General features: G+C 39.0%; 3 protein-coding genes across 3 annotated transcripts in view; all 3 read left to right on the top strand.

The window, feature by feature from the left end:
* Window positions 1–276: 276 nt before the first annotated feature.
* Window positions 277–5,138, top strand: GAR1 (GAR1 ribonucleoprotein). The gene is made up of 6 exons (XM_008937095.1): window positions 277–448; window positions 529–683; window positions 1,808–1,867; window positions 2,286–2,421; window positions 3,367–3,474; window positions 4,987–5,138. The coding sequence occupies exons 1-6, from the start codon at window positions 277–279 to the stop codon at window positions 5,136–5,138; spliced, it is 783 nt and encodes a 260-aa protein (XP_008935343.1).
* Window positions 5,139–10,252: 5,114 nt separating this feature from the next.
* RRH (retinal pigment epithelium-derived rhodopsin homolog) lies at window positions 10,253–22,803 on the top strand. Its single transcript, XM_008937093.1, has 7 exons — window positions 10,253–10,463; window positions 16,301–16,491; window positions 18,044–18,143; window positions 18,855–19,008; window positions 19,364–19,532; window positions 21,649–21,827; window positions 22,698–22,803. Exons 1-7 carry the CDS (start codon window positions 10,358–10,360, stop codon window positions 22,801–22,803), a joined length of 1,005 nt encoding a protein of 334 aa, XP_008935341.1. The 5' UTR covers window positions 10,253–10,357.
* Window positions 22,804–24,262: 1,459 nt separating this feature from the next.
* LRIT3 (leucine-rich repeat, immunoglobulin-like and transmembrane domains 3) overlaps window positions 24,263–25,858 on the top strand; it is a 12,011-nt gene continuing 10,415 nt past the window's right edge. The window contains 2 exon segments of the mRNA XM_008937094.1: window positions 24,263–24,378; window positions 25,575–25,858. The exon segment at window positions 25,575–25,858 is cut by the window's right edge and continues 14 nt beyond it. Coding sequence (XP_008935342.1) covers window positions 24,263–24,378; window positions 25,575–25,858 — 400 coding nt within the window.

Raw genomic sequence — 25,858 nt, 5'->3', positions numbered from 1 at the left:
GGCGGGCTGTCGGCCCGCTCGCACGCGGGAGTGAAACATGCCGCCGCTGTAAGTCGCTCTGTACAGGGGAACGTTGCAGTGGGTGACATCTTAGGTGTAAACGGGGTTGTTCATGTGCCTGCCCGACTTTGGTGAGGACTGAACCGGATCGCCGTTCAATTCGAAAAGGCCGCTGTGAGGAGACTTTCCTTTGAACAGCAAATCAAACGTGAAATGTCTGCTGCGTCTTAAAGACTGTTTTTTGCCCACAGTTCCACAATTGGGAAGTGGTAGAGAATGTCTTTTCGTGGAAGAGGAGGTGGAAGAGGCGGTGGCTTCAATCGTGGAGGAGGGGGGGGTGACAGAGGTGGCTTTAATCGTGGTGGACGAGGTGGCTTTGGACGAGGTGGTGGACGAGGAGGCTTCAACAGAGGCGGATATGACCAGGGGCCTCCAGAGAGGGTAGTTTGTAAGTTACATCAAGGCATTATATTTATTTAATTTAGAATGATTGCTCTGGATCTTTAGCTTGTGTCTTCTCTGTTTCAGTACTGGGAGAGTTCATGCATCCGTGTGAAGATGACCTTGTTTGTAAATGCAAAACAGAAGAAAACAAGGTGCCTTATTTCAACGCCCCAGTGTACTTGGATAATAAGGAACAGATTGGCAAAGTGGATGAAATCTTCGGACAGCTGAGAGATTTTGTATCCTTCAAAAAAATGTGCCACGTACCCTATTAGTTTTTTAAAGGCTGATTGATTATTAAATGGAATTTCTCTAGGATTTAAAAATACTTCAGGGCTTGGCTACCAGTTAGAGGTGAATGGCCACAAGTGTGGCTGCAAGCATTAGTGTCAGTAGGTGCCTTGTTCACACATTAAGTGCTGATCGTAAAGCTTTTCCAATATTCCAGGTTTTCTGTCAGTACCAGTACTGGCAGGTGTCTCTTGAATCCATGGTGGTTCAAGATGTTTTTTCTAGCTACCTGACCAAATTTTTGCTCTAGGTTACTCACCTATAGAGGATTGGATCAGGGTAGCGGGCTCTTTTTTCCTGTACTAGGGGGATGTTGTTCATTGTCCACCTTATTACTTACACTGTCAGTAAGAGTGAGCTTTTGCTAGGACATTCTCTTGCAAAGCAAGCTTGTTGAGAAGAGCTCTGGATCCACTCTTTTGTTGTTGCCAGAGTGACAGAATCCGTGACAGAAGCAGGACAGCTCTAATGTGACAGCCTGTGCTGGTTGGGCATCAGTAACTAGCTGTGTGCATTTTCCACTTCCACTTTAAATGTGAAGTAAAATGTGCACGTTTAAATCACTCTCATGCTCTGAGTGTATTAACTTGCAGAGTTTACTCTTTGTATCAGAATCATTTGAATTTCAGAGACTTGTTTTCTTCCTACAGTAGCATATAAAGACAATACTTTACTGGACTTTGCAGCTCCTGGCTGCCCTGTTTAATCTCGAGTTTTCCTTAGGCAGGGTTGGCCAGCAGCTCTTTTTGATCCTGGGAACCACGCACCAAAATCCTGGATACTGGAGGGCCACAGGATCGGTGCAGGACTGCGCATGGGGCGGCAGAGAGCGGCTGCTGCTTCCCTGGGGGATGGGGCTGGGCCCGTGGTTGCTCCAGCAGGCCCTGCTGGCTCTTGTCTTCCCACAGGCAGGCAGGCTGATCTTTCAGTTGTAGTTTTTAATTTGTGATGGTGTTGAGTTTCATTTACAAAATACTGATCTAGAAAATCCCTGAATGTGCCTTTCATTTAGCAACCGAACCCACAATATCTAGTGCTTTGGTCCTGCTGAGTTCCTTAAAGAAACTAACAGTATTTTTCAGTCAAACTGTCTGAGAACATGAAAGCCTCTTCATTTAAGAAAATGCAAAAGGTTAGCCAATGTCAATAACAGAATTGTGCTGTATGTCTTCAGTTAGATAAATCTACTCTATGTCATCAGGTGTTTAAACCTTTATTACATTTTTATTAACTTTAAAAGCTAATTGTCCATTGTAAACCTAAGTATTAATTTCCCCTTCCTTTTCACTTTTGTATCTGCCCTGGCCTTACTTCTCCCTGCCCTGAAAAAAAAAAAGGTGTAAGAAATAAAAGTCACGCAAATCTCCTCTACACTGTAATAACTTTATAACACTGTGATGTGTTTTTTGCATGCTTTCTTTATTTGGCTATTTGCAGAGGACAATTTGACATAAAGAGTCAAGCCCAAGCTGCAGCTAATTGTAAAGGGAGATGTTAATGTGCTCGTTAGCTTTGGTGTTTTCAACATCTAATGGAACTCCCTTCTGCAGTTCTACATCGATCCAGCAAAGCTGCTGCCCCTTCAGAGGTTTTTGCCAAGACCACCTGGAGAGAAAGGTGCTCCCAGAGGAGGGGGTAGAGGAGGACGTGGTGGTGGACGTGGAGGAGGAAGAGGTGGTGGTAGAGGTAAGGTCCCAAGAATGAAAGCTTCAGAATGTGGTTTTTTTTTTTTGTGTGAGGTGGATTGTTTGTAGTTTTTTTTTGGTGGGTGGGTTTTGTTTTGGATTGTTGGTTTGGGCTTGGGTGTTTTTTTGTTTTTTGTAAAGCTACAGCTGAGTACTTAAATATCCACCACTGTATTGAAAAGAGAAATGTAAATGTTATGCATCCTTCTGTTTGATGACTTGATGGAGGAGGTGGTTGTATCTTTCCCATGGCAAGACCTAGGCTCCTGTAGCTAGCTAAATAACAGCTCCCGAGCGCAGGGAGGAGAGGATGCTGGTTCATTACACAGGCATGACTGTGAAGCAAACTTGTGGTAAAGGGTTGTAGATAATACACACTCAACACTGTCAGTGAAAGCTGTATTTTTAGGAAGCTCTGAAAGTCTAGTTTGGACAAAATACTTGAAATGCAGTGTTGGAGAGAGTGGTGGATGACCTGGTAGATCTCATCCCTCCTTGCTATTTGGACATCGTCTGCTATACATTCCTCATTGAAAGCTGTAGTTAATTTTTTCTTACATTGCAGTTTCTTGCTTCTTCTCATGGTCCTGCCCCTTTGGAGCAAGATGCAAGTGGTGAAAAGATTTTTGATTTATTTGTTTTAACATTCTGTTTGGTTGTAATTAATACTTTTTAATCAGTAGTTGTGATTAATATTTTTCTTTCCCCATGAAAGAAGTTTAAGGTGGAGTTTTGTTAGTGTCTTTAGTATTTTGGACATTATACATTTATCAACACCTAAAATGCTGCAGCTGGACAAGGTACTAGTAATTGACCAAGTAACTGTCCAGCAATTGACAGGTTTTGGGTTTTTTTGTTGTTCATTTCCTTTCAGAAGCTGTCAATGAAATAAGTATAACAAAGAATTTGCATGTTCCTCAAAGTGTAATTTCTTTCCTATGTGTAGGAGGATTTGGAGGAGGAAGAGGTGGAGGAAGAGGAGGAGGATTTAGGGGAGGAAGAGGCGGGGGAGGAGGATTCAGAGGAGGAAGAGGTGGTGGAGGAGGCTTCCGGGGTGAGTGTGCTGTTTTTACATTCTAGTAATAAGCATAGCTTCTGATTCCTAGAGCTTTTAAATATTAATCAGAAAGTTGCAGGTTAATCTCTTGTAACAGTTTATAGTGTTAAGCAAAAAGTTTTTGTGTATTGCAGTAGCCAGCTTAAACCACAGCACAGTATCCTGCACTCTCTGGTGCTTGTGTAAGACCTCACTATTTTTTTTCATTCAAAAAGGACTGTGAGAACAGATAGTGATGATATAAACTATAAAGTTGCAGGTTAATCTCTTGTAACAGTTTATAGTGTTAAGCAAAAAGTTTTTGTGTATTGCAGTAGCCAGCTTAAACCACAGCACAGTATCCTGCACTCTCTGGTGCTTGTGTAAGACCTCTTTTTTTCATTCAAAAAGGACTGTGAGAACAGATGATGATAAACTATTTTATTCTATCAACTCATTTAATGTTATGTATGTAATTTATTTGCTTTGAATGCATCTGAGATGTGAATTGTTCAGTGTGTTTTTCTTCCCTCTTAAAATAGGAAGAGGACATTAGAAATGGACCCACAAGTATCTCCCTGCTGTCTCAGTGTGTCATCTGCAGAAGTGGAGAACAAGGAAAAATTTTTGTAAAGGACCCTGAAAAAGTGCTTTTTTTTTTTAAAAAGAATTTGGAGCTGTAAGATGACAATTATTTTTACACTTACTGACTATTGACCTACACATGAGGAGAGCATAGCTCCAGGTGAAGAACTGAAGACTGCCCAGGATATACTTGAACATTTTTAGCTCAGCCATGATTCAATGTTATTTTTAAAGTGTTTGTTTCTGACAAGTGACATGCTTGACTTCATGTTGGAGTTGGGAGTAAACAGTCAGTTTAAAAGTTTTTTCAAAAAACCCTACGGGTTCACTACATGCACATTCATCAGTATGAACCTGATACGTGTGTGTGACTGACCCCTATTTCTTATCTTCTTTTTATATTGAATCTTCTGGGTTTCTCTGAAGTGGGTGTGCCATTCAAACAACCTTCATGAACTACTTTTTTTATACCAACTAAACTTCAGAATTTTGTGTTGATAGTGTTTTTTTATACATATAAAAGGAGAGCAAGATAGCAAAGAATATCTTCTGGATTTTTCTGCATAAATCTCAATGAAAGCCAAAGGCATTAAAACATATTCTTAGAAGCTAAGACAGATGAGGCTAATGTCTATTGAATAAGAAGATTATAGCATTCTTAAGTCACCTAATTGTATCTAATTACACTGATATTAAAATTGCAAAGAGTTTTTAACTGCCCCCACCTCCCCCTTAGCCTGTTTCTCTTGAGGTTTTGATGTCCTGGCACTGCACCTCTGTGGTGCTCTGAGCTTGCACAGGGTTAAGATTAGGTAACCTGTCACAGAGCTGCTCTGCACACAGTGCTTTTGGTTATGTGCTGCTTAAAAGAGGCATGAAAAAATCAGCACAGGTCTTTGGGCATTATAAGGAATTGCTAAAGAGCTAGTAACTGTCCTTTCGTAGGGATGGAGGAGAACAGGCTGCCTCCCTACCCTTTGGAAATAACTTTGGAACTTTCCAACTTTGGAAATAACAATAGAAAAGTAGAATCTCCCTGGATTTCATCTGGAGCTGGGAGTTCATTCACAGACTCTCAGTATACCAATTACTTTTGAAAAGAGACCTGTAGATTAATCTACATGAAAGTGTTTGGAACTTCTTGTTCAGTGTGGAAAGAAGTACATTCTAGAACTGGGTGTGCCGTTACACTTTTAAATTAACGAATAAAGCAACAGACAAATGAGTTATATTAGCTTTCTGCTTAATAAAAAAGGAACTGGTATTCATCAGTACCAGGATTGAGCAGTTACTGGTCATTGTAACAAATGTGACTGAGTAATCTGGAACAAAACTTGAAACAAGGCAGCAAAACAAATATTCAAGAATACAAATCTGAAAACAGATGCTGCATAAAATAATTGATAAAAATGTTCTTCAGCTGAAAAGAAGCCACAAAACACTGGAAATTTCTGCTAGATTTCCTTTTGTGAGAAGAAACAGTCTACTGTTGAGCCACAGCAGGATGAGGAGCTGAGGGGTGCTGGTTATTCTCCTGTACTGCTCCAGACTTAACTTCGGCCAGGTGGGTTAAATCCTGACTCTGAGGCCGTTTTGGTCGCTGTGCGGCGCAGGGCTCCCACGCCAGGTGCTGCAGCTCTGCCCTCTGGATGGGGTCCTGGGCAGCTGCCGTGTCCCTGCACAGCACGGTGCAGCTCTGCAGCACCAGCCTGTGCTCTGCTGTTTCTTCACTGGTGCTTCCCGTGGCTCGTTGTGGGTAGCTGACTTTGACCTTCCATTACTTTAGAAGATTTAACACAGTCCTCACACCCAAGTTCATGCTTTGCTTTGCTGTTCTCACTGCATGCTTTAGGGATGTACTTTTCCCCAGAATACCAGAAGACTGTACTGCCATCACCTTTAAGTGATGAGAAGTACCATCTTGCAGCCTAGGACAAGAGGCACGTGCTTTGAACCTCACAGCAGGTGGAGCAGCAAGTCAGCCTGAAGCCAGTGCAGGGCCAAGGCAAAGGCTTCACCTCTGTGTGTGAAGGGGTTAAAGAGCAGTATCCATTGCAGCTCCAGAGGGAAGGTCAGCCTCTTCGTTATCAGAAATTGGACTGCAGTCCCAGCTGAGAAGTGCGTGAGGAGCATTCTGGCATGCCCTATGCACACAGTGTTGGATGGGATTAACAGAAATGTCCAGAGAAAATTTGTAATTTAGACATTTGTGGAGGTTGTAGGATGTTCAGATGCTGGTGGAAGAACATCCGTGGGAACTGGGTGTCAGATGAGCAGCCATATGAGGAAGCAGTGTCTTGGACATGTCAGTCATGTGAGGGCGGATAATTTATTTCAGTTATTTTTGGTTTTGTTTTTCTTTTCCCCCTTCTTTCTGGGGAGGAATCATGTTCAGTTGTGGCAAGGTCCATCCAGTCCCTGTTCTGCCTTTTCTTCTCTGTGCCAGCACGTGACCCTGCACTCCTAATGGAAGTAGTCAGTAATGTAAGATGAAAATTCAGTATCTTATAAAAAAACCTAAAACATGTCTTACCTGCAGTGTAGTGCTGCAATGAACTATAATACAAATTCTCTAATTTTATATGGTGCCTTTCTCTCTGCCTTGAATTTTTTCATTCAAATTCCATTTGTGTTTCTGTCACTGTGCTCCAGATCCTACTAAGCAAGAATTTGAGTATTACATATGTTCTTATAGATTATCTTAGGCTTTTCCTGCAGAAAATGGGGAAGGTGGGCTCGCCAGTGCCCTGACAGAAACAGGTATATTGGCAGAAATGGGAAGTTTTCTTTCTGGGGACAAGAGTCAGAGTGCAGTATGAAGTGAGGGAGAGGTGCTAGTGGCACAGTAGGCTCTCAGTGACCACGTGGTGTGCCCTGGATTTTCCCTGACTGCCAGCCTTTGGGGCAAATGGCTGGGCCACCTAAAGAACTTCTCACCTGCCTCCTGCTCCAGTGGGTTTGCTGCCCTGCGATACTGCTCTGAAGCTCAGGAAGAAGGTAGGCTTTTCCAAAATGCAGTTACAAGTCAATGTGTTGGCCACTGCAACATCTGGCCCACACACAGGGTCTGACTTTCAGCTGAATTTGAAAATGGCAGCTGGTATATCATTAGGATCAGGTTGCTTAAATGTAGTTTAAGTACCGTGAGCCTTTTGTCCTTGCCACATTAAACTGAGGGGGTTATGTTTTTTCTATGTGGGGTCTACCTCCTTGCTAAACAGGGTAATTCATGGAGGTGTGTTGCAAAGCTTAAGTTGTAACCCCTTGAGAATGGCTTTGGTGCTCCTGTATTCCTTCTAGGAGGGATGTTTTTTTTCTCCTTGTGTTTTCTGTAGCTGCTGGGATAGGATGCTTCAATATAGTTCATAGATTTTACTCTGATGGAGAAATTTGGTAAATGGCAGAGAATAATTGGGATATTGTAATGTATGCAGGACTGGCAGCTGTGGGACACAAAGGATTCTCTCCAGCACTGACATGAAGTGAGGGATGTTCACCTGAAGCAGTGCTGGATAGTCACGTACTGGTGCACAGTTATTTGCAGTTGTGCAAAGCATTGTCTTGGCAAGAAGCAGTGTTGTCTTCTTTAAAAAAAAAAAGCATAGCTATAGTATGAAGTGTGACGAGTAAAAAGCTTTGTGGAATTGTATTTTTCAGTGTTAAGATTCTTCAGTCATATGAAAATTCTCATTAGAGTCAAACTGTTTTAATCGACTGTTTTGATCCAGTAAAAGTCTCTAGTGAGGGGTGGGGAATATTTTATTTATTTATATTCCACTGGGTTTGAACTGTTTGCATCGATTTGTAAAAAGATTAAAGGTAAGTTCTGCCTTATAGAGCCCTCTTGTGGTGATGTGCTTAATAAACGTGGAGGGTTTGGGTGGGTTCTGCATTTTTAGCGTGGTTACCACTGAAAATGGGAAAGAGCTTCGTGTGTTTTTTTTTTTTTTTTTAGCGTAAACGTTAAGTTTCTCTACCTCATCGCTTGTGGATTGAAATATACTTTAAAAGTAACTGAAAGCGACTTGCTAAACCCTGTAATGGGTTCTGTATCTACACCTACAAATTGAAGGATGGACTTAACTAGAAATTGCATTTTGTTCCTACTGATCTTGGACAAATGGGAAGGAGAAGCAGCACCTGAGGTTGTAAAGCTCCCTTCTGACACTAGTAATACTGTCTGTTATTGGAGGATAAAAACAGCCTGAGGTTTTGGACTTTTTTTTTTTCTTTTTTTCTTATGCCATTATTAAAAAGCAAAGTGGTAAGCCATATTTTATCTGGCTTAAGAACTGTGGTTCCAACTTTCTGGAATATTTGTATACTTTAATATTTAATCCCTTGCATTATCTTTTTGGCTTTGTTTTATGAATTGCAGTGTTCTAGAAAAAAAATAGGTTTAGGTTAATGATAAGTAATGTGTGCCTTTAATTTTGACTTTTTTCTCTCAATTTCTGTTTCTGTAAAATTAGTCAAATTTAAAACAAGGGGGGATGGAGGCAATGTAATGTTACTGAGGATGGGCTGCACATACTACAGACTCACATTTTAACCAGCAACTGTGTAAAATCTCTATGGTCTCATTAACTGTTAATCTGAGTTGGGAATCCTTTCTGAATAAAAATAGTAATGCTTTGCTTTTCTGAGACATCCAGCATTGCAAGCTGCAAGATCTGAGATGCTTTTGAAAATGTTGCCAAAGTTTCAGGGGAGGAAAGCAAAGCTATCAAATTATCACTATGCTTTTATCTTTTGAGGCAGGACTGTGGGGCACTAGGGAAGCAACTTCATTGCCAAATGGATCATCTTTCCTTTCGGAACCCTCCCACCCTGTTCCTCTCTAATCCTCTTCTGACAGAAGAAATACCATAATAATACAAGTCCCCTGAGAGATGAAGAGAGGGAGTAGATGAGTGGCACTAAAGAAAGCGTTTACTGGTAGAACTGTGACACGTGATCACTTGTATTAATGACTAAATGTTGTGACTGCACCAACTTTTATATCAAAAATTTCTTGTCTTTAGATTCAAATGGGTAAAATGCAGGATGTCTTCTTCTGGAAAGCTGAGGAGTGGGAGGGAATGCTCTGTGAGGGTTTCATGGGTTAGGGAAGGGAGAGCTCTTCAGGTACACGTCCTTTCTAGGGGATGACTGTGTTGCTCACTGCTGCCTGTGTCACTACACCCTGACTGCTGTGCAGAAGACACAGCCCAGGCCTGGGAGGCTGCTTGAGCTGCCCGAGAACCACATACAACTGAAGAACCACTGACTGCTCACCCCTGTTGATTTTATATGCAGCATGAGTATGAAATGAGGCAAAAACTGTGTGAAGGGGAACTGGTAGGAAACGCTTTCTTTGGTTGCTCATACTGATAATACATATAAGCCCTTTGTGCAAGGGTTTATTCCATCTTAGATTTATGCAGGATTTTGTAAATGATCTTTACTTTGGTGTGCTGCTACCTCATCACTGAATAGAAGAAAACATGAGCTTCTGCTGCTCAAGACTTTGGAAAATACCTAATAATTTTCTGCCCAGTAACATGCTTTGGAAAATTTATTCAAAGTAAGATTATATGTGTGTTTAGGAGAGAGAGGGTGTTCAGGCTTCTAAGGCATATTCAGACACCGTTTTCTGAAGAATGGGTTACTTTAGAAAGTAACGACTGAGTTTTCTAAAAGTTGTGCTTCACTTTAGGAAATACTGGGCTGTGTTCTTCCTGTGTCTTGTGTCTGTGTCAGCTTGAGAGTGTAAATCAAACTAAGAGTCTTGAAGTTGCAGGTCTTTAAGGATTTGAAGAAGTGGACTTGGGAGTAAAGGTGTTCTGCTTTTTGAAGAAATGGACGTTTGTGCCTCTATGTTCTGCTGTGGCTTTGTGTGTTCCCTGTGGTGATGGGAATTAGTTCCAAGCCAGGCTGATGACCAACTGACCTGAGCCAACTTTTTTTTGAGGTTTCTGAAGCATTGCACAAGAGGTTTGAAGGAAAAGTTTGGGGGCATGTGACAGTTAATCTCTTTAGCAGTAAGAATGAAGTTTAAGCATACTACTGGAAATGTACTCAGTTCTGTGTTGCTCTTTGTTTAATTAACAATCTCCTGCATAGATTGCAAGTGTAAACTTCTTTGTACTTTTGTCCAATTAAATCATGCTTGGAGCCTGTCAATGGTGACGGGAACACCCCCCCCTACTTCCCTTTTTTTAATTGTTCAGTGAGTCTGTTGAATAATAAAAGAATTTGCTTGACGGGGTTTTGTAGTGTTTCGTTGTCTCAATGAGTTATTGCAGGGGATAGACGACAGTCCCTTTTGTGCAAAATGGACTGGAATGATTCATCCAATTCCTCAGAAAGTGACAGTGAAGCTCATTCAGCCTTTACACAGACTGAGCACAACATAGTTGCAGCTTACTTAATAACAGCAGGTATGGGCATTGTCAAATTGTTGCATAACTTTTTAAAATAGAACCATAGATCTGAATGCTTGTTTTGTACAGTAACAGCGACGGTATTTCGTTTTGTATTACACAAATGTCTGGTGGCTTTTCTTCATAGTTTACTGCAATCAGCCGCCTGGCTGAAGTGTGCAGAAACATCTAAGTTTTCTGCTCTATATTTGAAGGCAGCGTTGTGTCTCAAAAAATACGTTTTGTTGATACGTAATTCTAGAAGAGAGTGAGAATTAATTTCTGCCAGCTTGCAAAGAGATAAAAATAGGGCATAGCTGTCACATCTTGCATTTTTCTGTGATGTGCTTGAAGCTATCTTGAGATTTCTCCTGGGCCACATGTTCGTAGTAATATATGTGTAGTCTGAGCATGTGAGCGGGTGTCTGTCAGGGGGATGCAAGGGGAAGGGTTGGAATGTGACTTGGAGGGAGGGAGCTGGCCATTAATCAGAGAAGAGCAGACTCCAGTTGCAGCTGTATTTCTGTATTTTTCACCGGTGACACATGTTAGAAAAAGCCCACTGGGAGGCTTGACATCGTGTTCATTCCCTCTGACTGCAATGGCCTTTGGCTGAACATGAATGATTATGGAATTATTTTTTCTTTCTCCTTGAAAACTTTCTCACTGTTAAAACTGCAACTGCTTCAGTGATGTTTTTCTGAAGCTTTGAGTGCTATAGCACTGAAATATCAAGATGATCAGAACTTGAAACCTACTGTATTTAACAGTAGAACTTTTATAAATTTATTATGGAAAATTAAATCAGTTTGTAAATACTTTATTCATAAACTGTGCCATACATTTTCTATGTTATAATTAACTTTTAAAATGCTTCAAAATATTAATGTACTTCAGGTTTATATGAAATATTATTGCTGATGGTCACATTTATATTTAGCAAATCTGGTTGAAGTGGTGACTAACAAATTACTGTTTTAGTAAAGAAGGTATTTTTGAAGGCAAAAGCAATAATATATTTTAGGTTTTTAGCAGAATAGGTACAACAGCTACACTGACCCATAGACTTGTTAAGAAGCTGTAGAGATGGACGATGATCAAGTATTGGAAGGCTAGATATGTTCTGCAGTACTACCACACTATCTACAGGTAACTGGATCTATTAGATGCTGCAAATATATACGATACTTGCTATATTTTAATTAAAATATATTACACCGTATATAATAAGTTGGTCTTTTCAGATAGTTTGACCACCTGGTGTTAGGGGTCAAAGATACCACAGGTGATTGATGGAATTAGCCAGAATCAACCCAGATATTCATTTTTAATCTTTCATGGACATTAAATATCTTGTTAAAAAAGTTGAATGACTTTGTGGTGGTTTTTTTCCTTATCTTATTGGGGGAACCTAGTGAATCACCTGTAGCTTGGACTGCTTTTTCATTGAGGAATGTTTTTGACAGTAAGTTCTATAACTTCTTTGAAAGTATGATTGATTACTTTGCAAATGCCTTACCATGGCACCTCTCACATGTGGAATATTTAAACTGTGTTAAAAAGCAGATGTCTAAGAATAAGGATCAAGTACAATAGCATTCATCATTGTGCAACTTTTTAAAAGGTTTGAATGCTTCTCTCTTTTGCAAATAATTGCTTTTTTTTTTTTTTCTGAAAAGAACAGAGTTGTTAAGTGTTGCCCACTACAGTGGTCATTTTAGTTATGACAGTAGGAATACTCAGGCTGCAGGAAGCAGTACTGCCTCCTAGATATCTTTCAGCTTGTAACAGTGAAATACTCTGGCATCGTTGTAAAATGCTAACTGGAAAAGTAAATTTCTTGTTGTACCTGGACCTAACCTTCATTGTGTTGATGCTGCTACTCATACTTGTTTCAGTCCATTAGGGCTCGTATTTGTATTTGGTCTGCCTTTAGTCTTCGTTGCTTCTGTGGGAAGAAAGAAAATAAGAAATTCTGCTCTTGATCAGGTCATGAGGTTTTTATCTTCACAAGATGACAAGATTTAATTAAAGAAATGTGGGAATAGTCATCTAACCCTAAGATGTTTCACAGGTCAAGTGGCAGCATCCCTGTGATTTTTCTGAATCACATGAGTTCCTCCCAGCTGATGATTTCAGGTTTCTGAAAGTCTTGGGCTTGGTCTGCACTCCCTGCCCTCTAAGAAATGATAGAATCATTTTGGTTGGAAAAGACCTTTAAGATCATTGAGTCCAACCATAAACCTAACACTGCCAAGTCCACCACTAAACTATGTCCCCGAGTGCAACATCTAAATATCTTTTAAATACGTCCAAGGATGGTGACTCCATCACTTCCCTGGGCAGCCTGTTCCAGTGCTTGATAATCCTTTCGGTGAAGAAGCTTTTTCCTTATATCCAGCATAAACCTTCTCTGCTGCAATTTGAAGCCATTTCCTTTTGTCCTATCAATTGTTTCCTGGATAAGAGACTGACCCCCACCTCACTGTGGTCTCTTTTCAGGTAGTTGTGCAAAGCAATAAGGTCTCCCCTGAGCTTCCTGTTCTCCAGGCTAAACAAGCCCAGTTCCCTCAGCCGCTCCTCATGAGACTTGTTCTCTAGAGCCTTCACCAGCTTTATTACCCTTCTAATGAGCACTGCTTAACTGCTGCTTGGTGAATCTTTGCTTTTCTGCTTGACTTGATTCTCATAAAGAGGGAAGAGAACATTTATTGAATCTGCATGGTTTTTCTCACTTTTTTCAAGATGGAATCCATCTTCTTTCTTACATTCTGCATCCCAGAACACAGTTTTGTTGGCTCTATTATTAATTTGTTTTAGTGGTGCTAAAATTTTTAAGGAATATAGACTTAGCAATTTCCCCTCGTTCTTCCTTGTTTTGATTTGATTCTCTACCCCTCCTTCATTTTATGATTGGGCTCTGAAGCACTAAATTTAAGTGTATTTAGCAGGTTCCTTCCCTGAGGATCTGAGTTTACAGTCCTGCTGTGTTTCTCTTTTCATTCTTGTTAGCTGTAATATCTGTTAAAGCATGCCTCATAAGACGCCTGTACTGTTTTATAAACTTGTAGTTCTATTTTGCTTTATCTCTCCCAAGAGATGACGTGCTACCTGTCAACAGGAGAGCTGACAGAACTGGCACTGCGAGTGCTTTTACCGTGGTCTTGGTTTCAGAGCAGATTCCCAGCTCCCTGCTTTTGTTTATTTTAGGAGCTTTTAGCATTATAGTGTCATTCCTGAAATGTGTGAATATATCAGCGTGACAGCTGATGGCATCTGTGTGGCTATGCACCTCCAACATCATCTGTAATGTAATTTTTAAGCACTAAGCAGGAGACTTGCACCTGAGTACAGGCATGCTTGGTTTTAAAAAGAGAATGGAAAGAGATAGCAAAGAATTAATTTTAATTTTGCCTCCTTTGGTTTTAAAATTACTGAATCTGTTAACAGAATTTTTGTAATGTAGGAGATTGGTAATGAATAAAATATTGCAGTGGAACTCCTTACATGAGTTTCAGGTATAATTAAAAATGGTAGCAATTTACATAATGGAGAAGGAAAAACTCTATTTAGAAGCTGGAGAATTGGTGTTGTCTTTAGTGCTTGTTGTCCAAAGTATCACCTTTGTTACATTTTTCTGTATGCACTGCCTTTCATTCTTCCCTTTTTCATGTATTTCATGGTATTAATGTAGGTCTTGCTGAGTATAACGGTTCAGATGGTACTTCTGATATGTATTAGACTTGGGAAATGTCTGCCTCAGTTTGATGCACTGCGGTTTATGCTGGTATTTATAAATCTATTAATTGTGTTCCTATGGACTGCCAGTGATGGAGGGCACAGGACTTTTCAAGATTTGAAGGATTTTCCATATTGATACCAACTGAAGTCTTAAAAATTCAGCTGTGGAATTGAAGCGCTTTAAAGTGATTCTTGCCCTTAGGTTTCCTAACCCTGCTCATTTAAGGTGGTTGTTTGAACTGCAGCATGTTTGTAGTTTGGTGTTAGAGATTTTTAACTCTTTGCTGCAGCACTGATAGTGACAGAGATGGAGAACGTTGTATACTACTTAAAAGCCTTATTGCCCTTTCCACAGAGCCATGTCAGCAAAAGCTAAGCTGTGTCAGGTTTTTGGTGGAGTCAGCAGAGGAGCAGAAATCCCATCAGTAAAACTGATGGATTGCCAGGGGACTGAGGAAGGATGGGCAGTGACAGTGAAAGAAGATGGGTCTGCTTTTGGAAGTATAGAGTTATGCTTCAGGTGATGAAAATTATAGTATTTTGATTCATATATGAGAGTTTTTAAATTAAAAATAAAGGAAAATTCTGAGGGGTTTTTCCATGGATAATGTGTTGTTAGGCTTTTACCAAAATAACATTCAACGTGTAATTTAAGGTGCCCAGTCTATACAAACATTTGTAAGATTAGGATTTGGTTCAATGATACGGTAACAGCTGTGCCAGACAAGGGAATCTATGAACAATTTACAAATGCCTGTAGTAATCTACAAGTCATTTTTTTTAATGGTTATGTTTGCTTGAATGTGTTGAAATTCTCTATTTTATTGAGTCTTTCTATGCTGCGGTGCAAGGGGGAGTTTTTAACCTTATTAGCTGTTTATTAATAACTTGTATTAATAGTAAGTTAGTGAAAGTTTAGAAGATGGGAGTTTGCTCTGGATATCTCTGCAACAGGCTGGAGTCTGAAGAGAGTAAAACCACAACAAAAACAAACAAACAAACAAAAACACCCTCTTCTGTGGGAGTGCCATGTAAAACCACTCCAAGAGCCATGCAGAGGGATTTGGCTAGGAAGGAGGAATAGCAGGAGAAAAGGAGGATCTAGAGCTTTTAATTTAGGTCACCAAAATCAGAAAAAGCTTGCTGATACACAGGATCCTGAAGCGTGTCCTGGGCACCTCGAAGAGCATTAAGTCCAAAACAAGTTTAAGAGGGATTGGACATGAGAGGAGAACGTACATTTTATCTTTAGTACTGTATTTCTTCATTACAGCTTTTTGTCTGCTGGCCATTTCTTTTGTTGCCTCATAACAGACTTCAGACACAGTTTGAGTCAAGCCAGAGCAAAGAGATTTAACAAGACACAGGTTAGTGAGGTAGGAGGAAGTTGTGCAGAGGTGGACTTCTACCATGGCTATGACACCAACCTTAGAGCTTGTCAGGTGGAGGAAATAGCTCTGGTGCAGGCCCAGCCTTGTGGCAGGCTGTGCAGAGCATCTGGTCAGCTTGACAAGGCTTAGAAAATACAATTTGCAACAACCTGAGCCAACTCTGATGCTTGCAAAGAATTGAGACCTCATGAGCGGAGAGGGGAGTTAGTCTGGCTGGGGTAGTGGTAGCAAAGTCAAAGCTTCTGTGTTCCTTCTGCCCAGGATTGTTGTCTGAATCCACAGTGGAAGCACTTCACTGAAGATCTCAGGTGGTGGCCTTCTGCTGGACTAGATGCATCATAAGCACCACATTTTTTTGCCAGTTGTTAACTTGCATTCTTTTTTTTTTGCCATGGAAGACAGCACGGTGCTCCATGGCTGAAGTGTTTGAATCATAAGCCAAGATGCCTTTGGATTTCTGCTATGCTTGTTGTCATTGCATCGCAAGTCCCAGGTTTGGCAAAACTCTCAACTTTTGACCCTTACAGAATCCAAGTGGAAGTTACCTAATTGCAAAAACTTTTCTCTCCTTTTCAGGTTTCTATCCTCTTTGCAAAACTGCGCATGACTGAAAATAAAACTTGTTTAGGACTTTGATACTACAATAGACTGCATTTTCTTCTGTGTGCATATTGCTGTCTGGTGTGTATCTTTTGTAAAGTTTCCCTTTTTCTGTTTTTACAGGAGTGATAAGCATTTTCAGTAACATTGTTGTGTTAGGCATCTTTGTTAAGTACAGAGAGCTTCGGACGGCAACCAATGCAATTATTATCAACTTGGCTTTTACTGACATTGGTGTCAGTGGCATTGGTTACCCTATGTCGGCTGCCTCAGACCTGCATGGAAGCTGGAAATTTGGATATACTGGATGCCAGGTATTGAAATTCAGTCAGAGAGAAAATTTTGAGCACTTGAAAAGAAACTGAGAAATAAATAGAAGCTCTACCTAATATTAGTTCTTTTAAGAGACGAGATGGAGATCCAAAATTTGACTCTACCCATGGAACTGATATTCAGCAATGTCAACAATTTCTGCATACAGGATTTTGTGTGAATTTAATTTCAAACTTATAATCTGAAAACATTAAAGTGTAACCTTATATTTATCAACTAGAGATTGTACAACAGACTTAAGGAAATAAAATCCCCAAACGAAGAAGTTTATAGTGGCACACGCACATTTGATAATTATTTGATATTTAAAAGACTTCAGATGTGACTACTGTTTTGATGATGAGCTTGACAGATCTTGATGAGTTCTTCTTGGCAAGTACACGTTCTTTTGGATGACGTTATGAGGATACCCAAAATGAAGGCCTGCAGGATTATTTGTCTCCATTAAAGATTTAGCCTAGTTTTAATAGCTGTATTTTTAAAAGTACACCAACTGAAAAATTGTCCTTCCATAGCAGAGAAAGGGTGCCCTTTGCTTGCTGTGTACTGTGATTTAAATCTACTTTTTTAAAAGACTGTTGGGCTTAAACTCCCAGGAAAATGCATAGTAATGTGAAGGCATATGCTAAACATGTGACTCAAGGAAAATATTCGCAACACTATACAATTTGGACCTCTATAAAATGGACCTTTATTATAACAATCTGACATCAGTTGCCTAAGCACACAGTTATTTCAAGCTCAAAATTCAGTCATCTTTGAATCTAGACTGACTTGCAGTGTGTTGATGTGAAATCTCACAACCAGTGCTTTGGGAGTTAAGATCACTTGAAGCACAACTTATGTCAACTTAACTTAAATGAATCTTGTGAGCAGAGATGGCTGAGTGTTCTGTAGCTTTATTATAACCTCTGGTGGCATGTGGTCTGGCACAGGGTTCTGTATTTCTGGGGTACCAGTGGTAATACAGCCCTCTCAGTCATCCTTCCTGGTCAGGCTGCCGATGGGATGTCTGGGCAGGTGAATTTGGAGCAAGCTGGGATTGCAGCATGTCATTCTGTGCAGTAGATCTGACACATGTAAAAATGGGGGTCAACGGAGAAAATCAGTGTTCCATGTCTGTGAAACAGGTGTAAGCCATGACTGTTTTTATGAACTAAAACCTGCCCTTCAGGTTTCTTTGACGCATACTGAGAACATGAATTGAAAACCCCTCAACCTCCAAACTCTTTCTCTTTGAATCTCAAAATTTGTATATTGAAGTATGGTGTTTGTTTGCTTTCTAGACTACTGTCTTGTCTTTAGGATTTCTGATGTGCACACAAGCAGGTTGCTTTTGAAATGTTTAATTTTAAATGAGCCAGATCCAAATTACTTGCATTGATTTAGTTCCTTCAGTACCTTACTTATGGAAGAGAACACTGGCTGAATGTAATGTATCATCATGCCTTTGAGTTAGTCCACAAATCTGTGCTTGCACCTCTGAAAGATTTCTCAGAAAGGACTTTGTTTGTTTGCTTGTTTTACTTTCAGATCTATGCTGCCTTAAATATCTTTTTTGGGATGGCGAGTATTGGTTTGCTCACTGTTGTTGCAGTTGACCGTTACCTGACAATCTGCAGGCCTGATATAGGTACTGTACTTATGGTCAAAATTATTTCACTGTTAGGTTTCTATGAAATGGGTCTAATTGTATTGTACTCTCATGAATGACTCCATAATTACAGTGTTGTGCATAATTTGAATTTAGGCCGTGATCCCAGAGTACTTGGTTAAGTAAGTTATCTAGTTGGCCTGGATGGTACTGCTTGTGAAAGTGAAAATTTCACAGTTAGGCTATTATTCCGTTTATAAATTGTATTTTCATGGCCACTTCCAGTCTTTAGAGGGCCACATGCATATACAGAAGCACATGGAAAGCCCCTAGCTGCAGGAAGTTTTGACCTCTATCGAGTGGGTTTGTGCCTCTAGCATTGTGTTAACACTGTACTGGATGTTTTTCTCTCCTCTCTGTTATGGCTGCATTGTAACATTTAATTCCTTTGCCTGCAATCATGCAAAAATGTACCTGAATGCACTGTTGCATGACAAGCTTTTTGGCATGGGGTTAGGATCAGGTATTGCCTGTATGCTGTGAGCTGGAATTGGTGATAGTACTTAAGTGGCATTAAAGGCTGGAAGGCTTGAGATGTTCAGGAGTAGAAAACACGTATGCTACAGCGTTCAGGAGTGTAGGCCTTTGAAAGGGTCATTGTTAATCTGGTATGTACTTGCTGGAAGCCACTTGTCACTGGAAAGATGCAAAAGATGACAACGGTTTCTGACTGTATGTGCTTGGCCGCAGGGAGAAGAATGACTGCCCGTAGCTATGCCGCTCTAATCCTTGCTGCTTGGATCAATGCAGTCTTTTGGGCTTCCATGCCTACTGTGGGCTGGGCTAGCTACGCTCCGGATCCGACTGGAGCAACGTGCACAGTAAATTGGAGAAAAAATGATGCGTAAGATTCCCCTTCACCCTTTCTTTTAAATTTTCTGTCTTACTGAAGGCTGAGACTACTTAATTCACCACTATATCGGTATAACTTCTTTCTGAAGTACGAGGCCTCGTGTATAAAAATAATTTTAAAACAATGGAAATAAAATGGAGGACATCTAGAAAAAAAGCATAGGAATTGAGCCATGGTCGAAAACTGCAAGACTTGTTCCTAAAGAAATAATAGCTAAAGCAAATTTTCCTAATTCTTTAAAAGCTTTTTTTAAAAAAAAATCATAAATCAAAATATCAAATTCTTCAGTAACTCTTCCTGGATGGCTATTTGTAAGTTACTGTGTTTTGTTTTTCTGTCTTATCAGGTCCTTTGTTTCCTACACAATGAGTGTAATTGCTGTTAATTTTGTTGTACCCTTAACAGTCATGTTTTACTGTTATTACAATGTTTCCCGGACAATGAAACAATATACCAGCAGTAACTGCCTGGAGAGCATCAACATAGATTGGTCTGACCAAGTAGATGTGACAAAGGTATGGTAAATGACAGAGTGTTTTGTTTTAAGCATATTCTTTTGTGTTAAAGTCTTGGGGGCAAAGGAACAGTGCAACCTTTTAAGCATTTCTCTTCCCTGCATTCCCCCTTTTCCCTTTTCATGCTAAATATTAACTGAAATTTAGCCTTGGTGAAAATTCTTATACCACTCTCTCTCTATAAATATATAGTCTGACAACACTGGATTCTTTACTTTTGGCCTAGTACTCTTTCCAGTTGAACAGCTACTTTGAATTTTCCTTTGAACTGAACATGAATTTTCCTTGCCTCTGCCCTCTGGCATTACATATAAATGTATCTCAGAGGTGTCCTAGCCAGACTTTTACTCTCTGTGTCTGCAGAGTCCTTCAGCTTTCTGCTAGGTTCACGGATGTATCTGATCTGAAATGGACTGGCCAACTCTGGTACGAACGCATGGCCTAGAAAGGAGAGTGCATTTCTAAGCTTCCAAGCTGTATCCTTTCAATCCTTTGTTCTTTTCTGTCTGTTGAGCTTATTTCTTTGTTATGTAAACAATAGCAAGTGTGAGTTTTGGCATAAAATTAGGTATCCTTTCTGGAAGGTTGACATTCTTTTAATGTATAAAAGACATTAAGAAAGTTCACTAGGTCCTTTGCCTTTTTGTAAAGATACGGTTTATGTTTGGACATGAAAAAAGTGATAGAGAATTGGACAGAAGACTATCTATGCTTTCAAATTACTTATCAATGCAAACTTAACATTCCTTGAAAATTTTTTATATTGCTAAAAATCTGAAAAATTACATTTTAACCTAAAAATAATAATTTAAGCATTCTGCCCTTCTGAAGAAGTTTTAAAGTGCCTGAAACTGTGGATTCAGTTATAAATTCAGACTCACATTTGTGAAGTAAACATGTTTCTCTGGTTTTGCAGTCGAAGACACTGAGTTATTAGTTAAAAAAAAAAAAAAAAAAAAAAAGAGAGAAAAAAATTCAAGCTTTGGAGTTAAGCAGTATCCAGTAGATACTGGACTGCTGGCTTTTCACAAATTAGCATCTTCTAAGCTTTCTATGCACCCAACAAAATACTAAATGAAAGGATTCTTTCTTTACATTATTATTAATAGGTATTGCATCTGTATTTTAATAGGAATCTTCTGTGGAGAGAGTCATTGCTTGTCTATTGGTCATGCTCACACAAAGTAGCCATTTAATCCTTGTTTCTTATTTTGTTTATCACTAGAAGACTGAATAAATGTATAGATAAACAACAGTAGGGAATTCTGTACATACAAAGATCCCTGCAGTTTTGTTTGGTTTTCTTGTGATTTGTTTTGTCCTCTTGATTAGTTTGAGATTTCCATTCCAGTTTCAATTATTGATTCGTGTCTCTGACAAAATCCAGAGAAGTCTGTCCCAGTTGACTCCTCTTCTACCCCCTGGCTACCCTCAATTTGTCACTGTTGAGTTCTAGCTGTGGTGTGTTCAGGGGTGTGGGACCCAACACGCTCAGGCTGTCGTTTCTGACAGGCAGGCAGAGAAGACAAGAGTGCTTGGATATTTCCTTAGTATGGTGCTTGAACATGGCTACCATGCCTCATTAAACCAAGCAGAGATGCTTCTGGGTTCCTTAAGTATATGGACTGAGCCTTTGTGTACTAGAAAATTTACTTTCTTTTATTTAACTCTACCACAGTTAAGTCTTATGACACATTTTTATTAACAACCTTATTAAAAAATTGGCTTAGATTTTTCTCTCCGTTTTTTTTTTTTTTTTTTTTAAACTTTTATTTTTGCTAATAGCATTCCAGAATTACTTGTTACGTTGGTCATAATTCCTGTGTGAAGTTCTGTCTGGCCATTTAAACTTCTAAGGGACAGTTTTAACATAATCAGTAGTGCTGACTATGAAGGAAGATTGTACATAATGACATAACAGCATGCCAAAGTGCGTGACTGTGGGATGTACTAGTAAAATCCCAAAGTGAGACTGCATTATAACCTTTCAAAATTTATCAGGTGGGCTTGTTTACATGTTGTTATTTGGTTCTGGATAGGTCTGTTTTCACAAAGGTGTATGTGCTTTTGAGGTAGGTCTTGAGGTAATACTGCTTATGTTCTTCTTGTTTTACAGATGTCTGTTGTGATGATTGTAATGTTCTTGGTGGCATGGTCTCCATATTCTATTGTGTGTTTATGGTCTTCCTTTGGAGACCCAAAGAAAATTTCTCCTGCAATGGCCATCATAGCGCCTCTTTTTGCAAAGTCTTCCACATTCTACAATCCCTGCATTTATGTTGTTGCAAACAAAAAGTAAGTGTTCCTAATTTAGTACCAGTCTACTTCATGATTTTAGCATATTATTAACTATAGAAAGATGATCTGTAGAATATGACAAACTGATTAGTGAAGAGATCAAAGAGTAAGCCACTGTTGATTTACCAAAGATCACCTTTTGGACAGGAAAAGATAAAATAAATTATTTAATCATCATCGGAACATACTGAATTGGTAAAGACTTTTGAGAACACATTAACAAGTCTTTTGTAAGAGAGTTTTGAAAGTCCCTTAGTGGTTTCTCAAAACTGGATCATTGTGGAACTTGGGTTGCACCGGCACTTCTGTAGATTTCCTTGCCTGATGTGAGATGCATCACATCCTGATTGACTGGGGTGGATTGACACTTTTTGTTAAAGTAAATAAGTTAAAAATTTTCTTGTGTTTTGAACAAGCATATCAAATGCTCTTACCAAGCCAATGCCTCTGACTGAGAACTGGCTGTTGCAAGGAAGCATCCTTCCTTTCTTTACTACCAACCTAGAAGCAGAGCCTGTCATCTCCGTCTAGGTGAACTTGTCTGATCCTGCTGAGTCAATGAAAAATCATCTTGTTTTTTTTCCCTGTTCTGTAAATTCATCTTATGACTATATTCTGTCCTGGGATAAGCAAAAGCTGCTGTGACCTCTGTTGTAGAAGAAACACTGAACTTAACTGAGTTGTTCTTGTACATGGAAGTGAAAGAGACTTATGTCCTTTTGAATTCCACATACACTGGTCTTTATTAAGTAAATTTTACTAAAATTGGAAACTGCTGTAATACTTAAGGTCAGGTTACCCAGTTTTTCTTTGTATTTGTTTCTCCATCTAATGATCTTTCTGCTTTCTTCTTCTTGTCCTTTGCAGGTTTCGAAGGGCGATCCTGGCCATGGTGCGATGTCAGACAAGACAAGAGATAACTATAAACAATGCCTTGCCCATGAGTGTATCTCAAAGTGCACTGACATCGTAGAACTCATTTGCCTGCACAAGTTACATGAAAGGAGTGAAAAGTTAATTAAACTTTTGGAAGATCAATCTTTTTGGAATAATAACCTGCCCCAGCCAGCCAGCTGTTTTCTGTTAATCGCAGTAAACTTTTTTAGATAGGTTAAGAAGATAAAAACCAAAAACCACTAAGACTTTAGGTTTTCAGAGTGAAATTTATTGGTTTATGTCAAATAAAAAAAGATAGTGAAGTAGTCACAGTGACTCTTACAGGGTTGGACAAGGTGAGAGAGGGGCAGGGAGAGACTGAAGCAGGGAGTGCTTGGGTTCAGTAAGATAGATTTTGTACCTGTAATTCCTTTCATCAATTACTTTACTTCAGCTTCCCTTAAAAATTTTCCAGATTTGAAATAGTCTGGATTCTTCCTGTGTGAATATATTTCTATACCAAGTGTCCATGTTGCTATGCTTTGCAAAGTTCTGTTTCTGAGAATATGCTGGTGTCAAAATATCTAGACAAACCCCATAGAACCTGTTACCATCTTTTAGGATTCTGAAGCAGTTTCAGGATATTTGATGTATTTTTAAAGTGTTGGCTCACACAACAAAATGTATTTGATGGAAAAAGACAACTTTTGTTTTAGTAGTAGAATATTTTTGGTACTTCTCACTGCACAGCAAATCCTGAAAATGAGCGAAAATGCACCCTAAAGCTTGGCACTTGGAAGACACATGGAACTGAGTAAATATTTGTGGTAATTTATCATCATTTCTAAATCAGTCTCATGGTTATATAGGTCTGCTGTGTAATTTTTTAAAAGTACCTTTGGAGATATGAGCAAAGGATTTATTCAGGATGGAAAACATGACTATGCATAGATCTACTTATGGACGGTAGTATATGCACTCTTGATGATTCTCAGACTTTGAGAATAAATATCTTCTATTGTTATGTATGCCTACATCTAAATTTTGGCTTCCAGTGTGTAACTTATTTAAAATATATGTAGTGGGTTTTTTTGGTAAAAACCTGTTTTTACGGGATTTTTTTTAAAGCTCTGGAGTCTAGACTTCCTATTAATATATAATTTTTAGTACTAAAGAAAATGCCATATAATATCCTCGTCCTGTACTATATTTCCTTCAGGAATATTGGAGCACTCTTTGGACAGTAACTAATGCATTGCCTCTTACAAGGAGAAAAGAGTTATTTTATTACATACAAGCTACATATTAAAATAGCCTTGAAACATGGTGGATATGATTTGAAACAGAGCGTGCTCTGACAGAATAAAGAATGAACAGGTTTAACTGATCCCTTTCAGGATACATTTGAAGGTTAAGCAGCTACAGATCTCAGCTAATCTGATGTAATCTGCTGTTACTAAATAGATGTCTACATTCACGTTTGTAGCACACTGCACATGAGTGCCTAGGAATAAAGTTTTCAAATTTTTTCATATCAGTTCTGCTGGGAGGAAGCCATGTATCTGTTTATTTACTTCTACCTCCTAATGAGCTTTTTTGGAGAAGTGCATGGGTTTTGTCCTTCACAATGCACTTGCGTTTACCATGGCAGAAGCGATGGCACTGGAGCAAGGTACATGTTTTATTATTTGTTATACAATGCAATTTATACGGAAAAGGGTCAAAGAAATTGGAAATAATGTTTTCATACATTGCAAATTACTTCTAGCATAGTTGAAATAAAGGCAGATTTTACACTGGTGTTGTATGGCTAGCAGTGTTCCTGAGTAGGAGCAGATGGTGATTATGGCTTTGTGCTCAGCAAATAGCTACTCTAAATCTTCAGTTTTCTGCAGAAGGCAATTTCTGCTCCACGATTTTCCTACTATTGTAATATCCTTTCTATTTCTAGAAACTAGTTGTCTATGGTAAGGTGATTCTGGTTTAAATAAATGTAGTAGTTTATTATTTATTTTAATCTGCAGGAAAATCGTGTAATTTTGGTAATAAAGAGTTTAATCTGAAATTTTATGATCTGTGTATTGTCATGTCAGTTTTGAAAAATACCGTTTGTCATTGCTACTTGTCACAACATACCTATTAAAAAACCATGTGAGGAGAAAGTAAAACAGAGGAAGAATATAGAGAAAAGGGGAAAAAATTAAAGACAGGCTTATTAAATGGAGGGGAATCTTCAAGCTAATATCTTTAAGTTAATAATACCTCAAAGAAATGGAAACATACTAATTTTTGAAAATGCTGAGAAATCCCGTTTCACTGAAATCCACAGGAACAGAAAGTTCTTAGAACTCCTAAAAAACAGGTAATTTCTATATAGACATCAGACAGAGGGCTAGAAAGCAATTATTTTGAGAAATTTTCGATTCTCAGTCTATTCTGAAAGGTAAATATACACAAATACTTTTAATCTTTATCATGGAGAAAAAATAGAAAGTATTAAAGCAATATTGTGAATTTTCATAAAATGTCATGCATTTCCCACTTGAGATACACGCATGTATTATTGCTTATACCATGGCTTCTGTTTTTCAGTTGGCAATAGGATGATGGGCAGAAGATGGTGCTTGCACGCTTTGTAATAAAGCAAATCTTGATATCATGTGAAATTATCATTGCTATTTTCTATCCTTTTTTTTGAGAAACTCCACATTTGTCCTTTCCATTTTTTAAATACAGATGACTGTTCTTGGTTTGACATTCTCTACTCTACCAGTAGTGTTGCAGACAATAATAGCATTTGCATTTAAATCTGAAATACAAATATCTGATAAAGAAAAGCCTGTTTCTCTCTCTGTGTCTCTCTGCTAGGTCTGTGCTCTGTAATGATCAGGACATGTATGAGATCCCTGTGAATGTTCCTGTGGATACTGTAAAACTACGTATAGAGAAAACTGTCATACGAAGGATTCCAACCGAAGCCTTTTATTACCTAGTAGATCTCAAATACCTGTGGATAACTTACAATTGTGTAGCCAACATTGATATCAGCAGTTTTTATAACTTGAAACAACTGCATGAGCTACGGCTGGATGGTAACCTGCTCTCAACTTTCCCTTGGGAATCCCTGGCAGAGATGCCCAACCTACGGACTC

The sequence above is a fragment of the Merops nubicus genome, unplaced genomic scaffold (assembly GCF_000691845.1).
Source record: "Merops nubicus isolate BGI_N331 unplaced genomic scaffold, ASM69184v1 scaffold22813, whole genome shotgun sequence".
Taxonomy (NCBI): Eukaryota; Metazoa; Chordata; class Aves; order Coraciiformes; family Meropidae; genus Merops; species Merops nubicus.
This window is presented reverse-complemented; position numbering and strand designations above follow the sequence as displayed.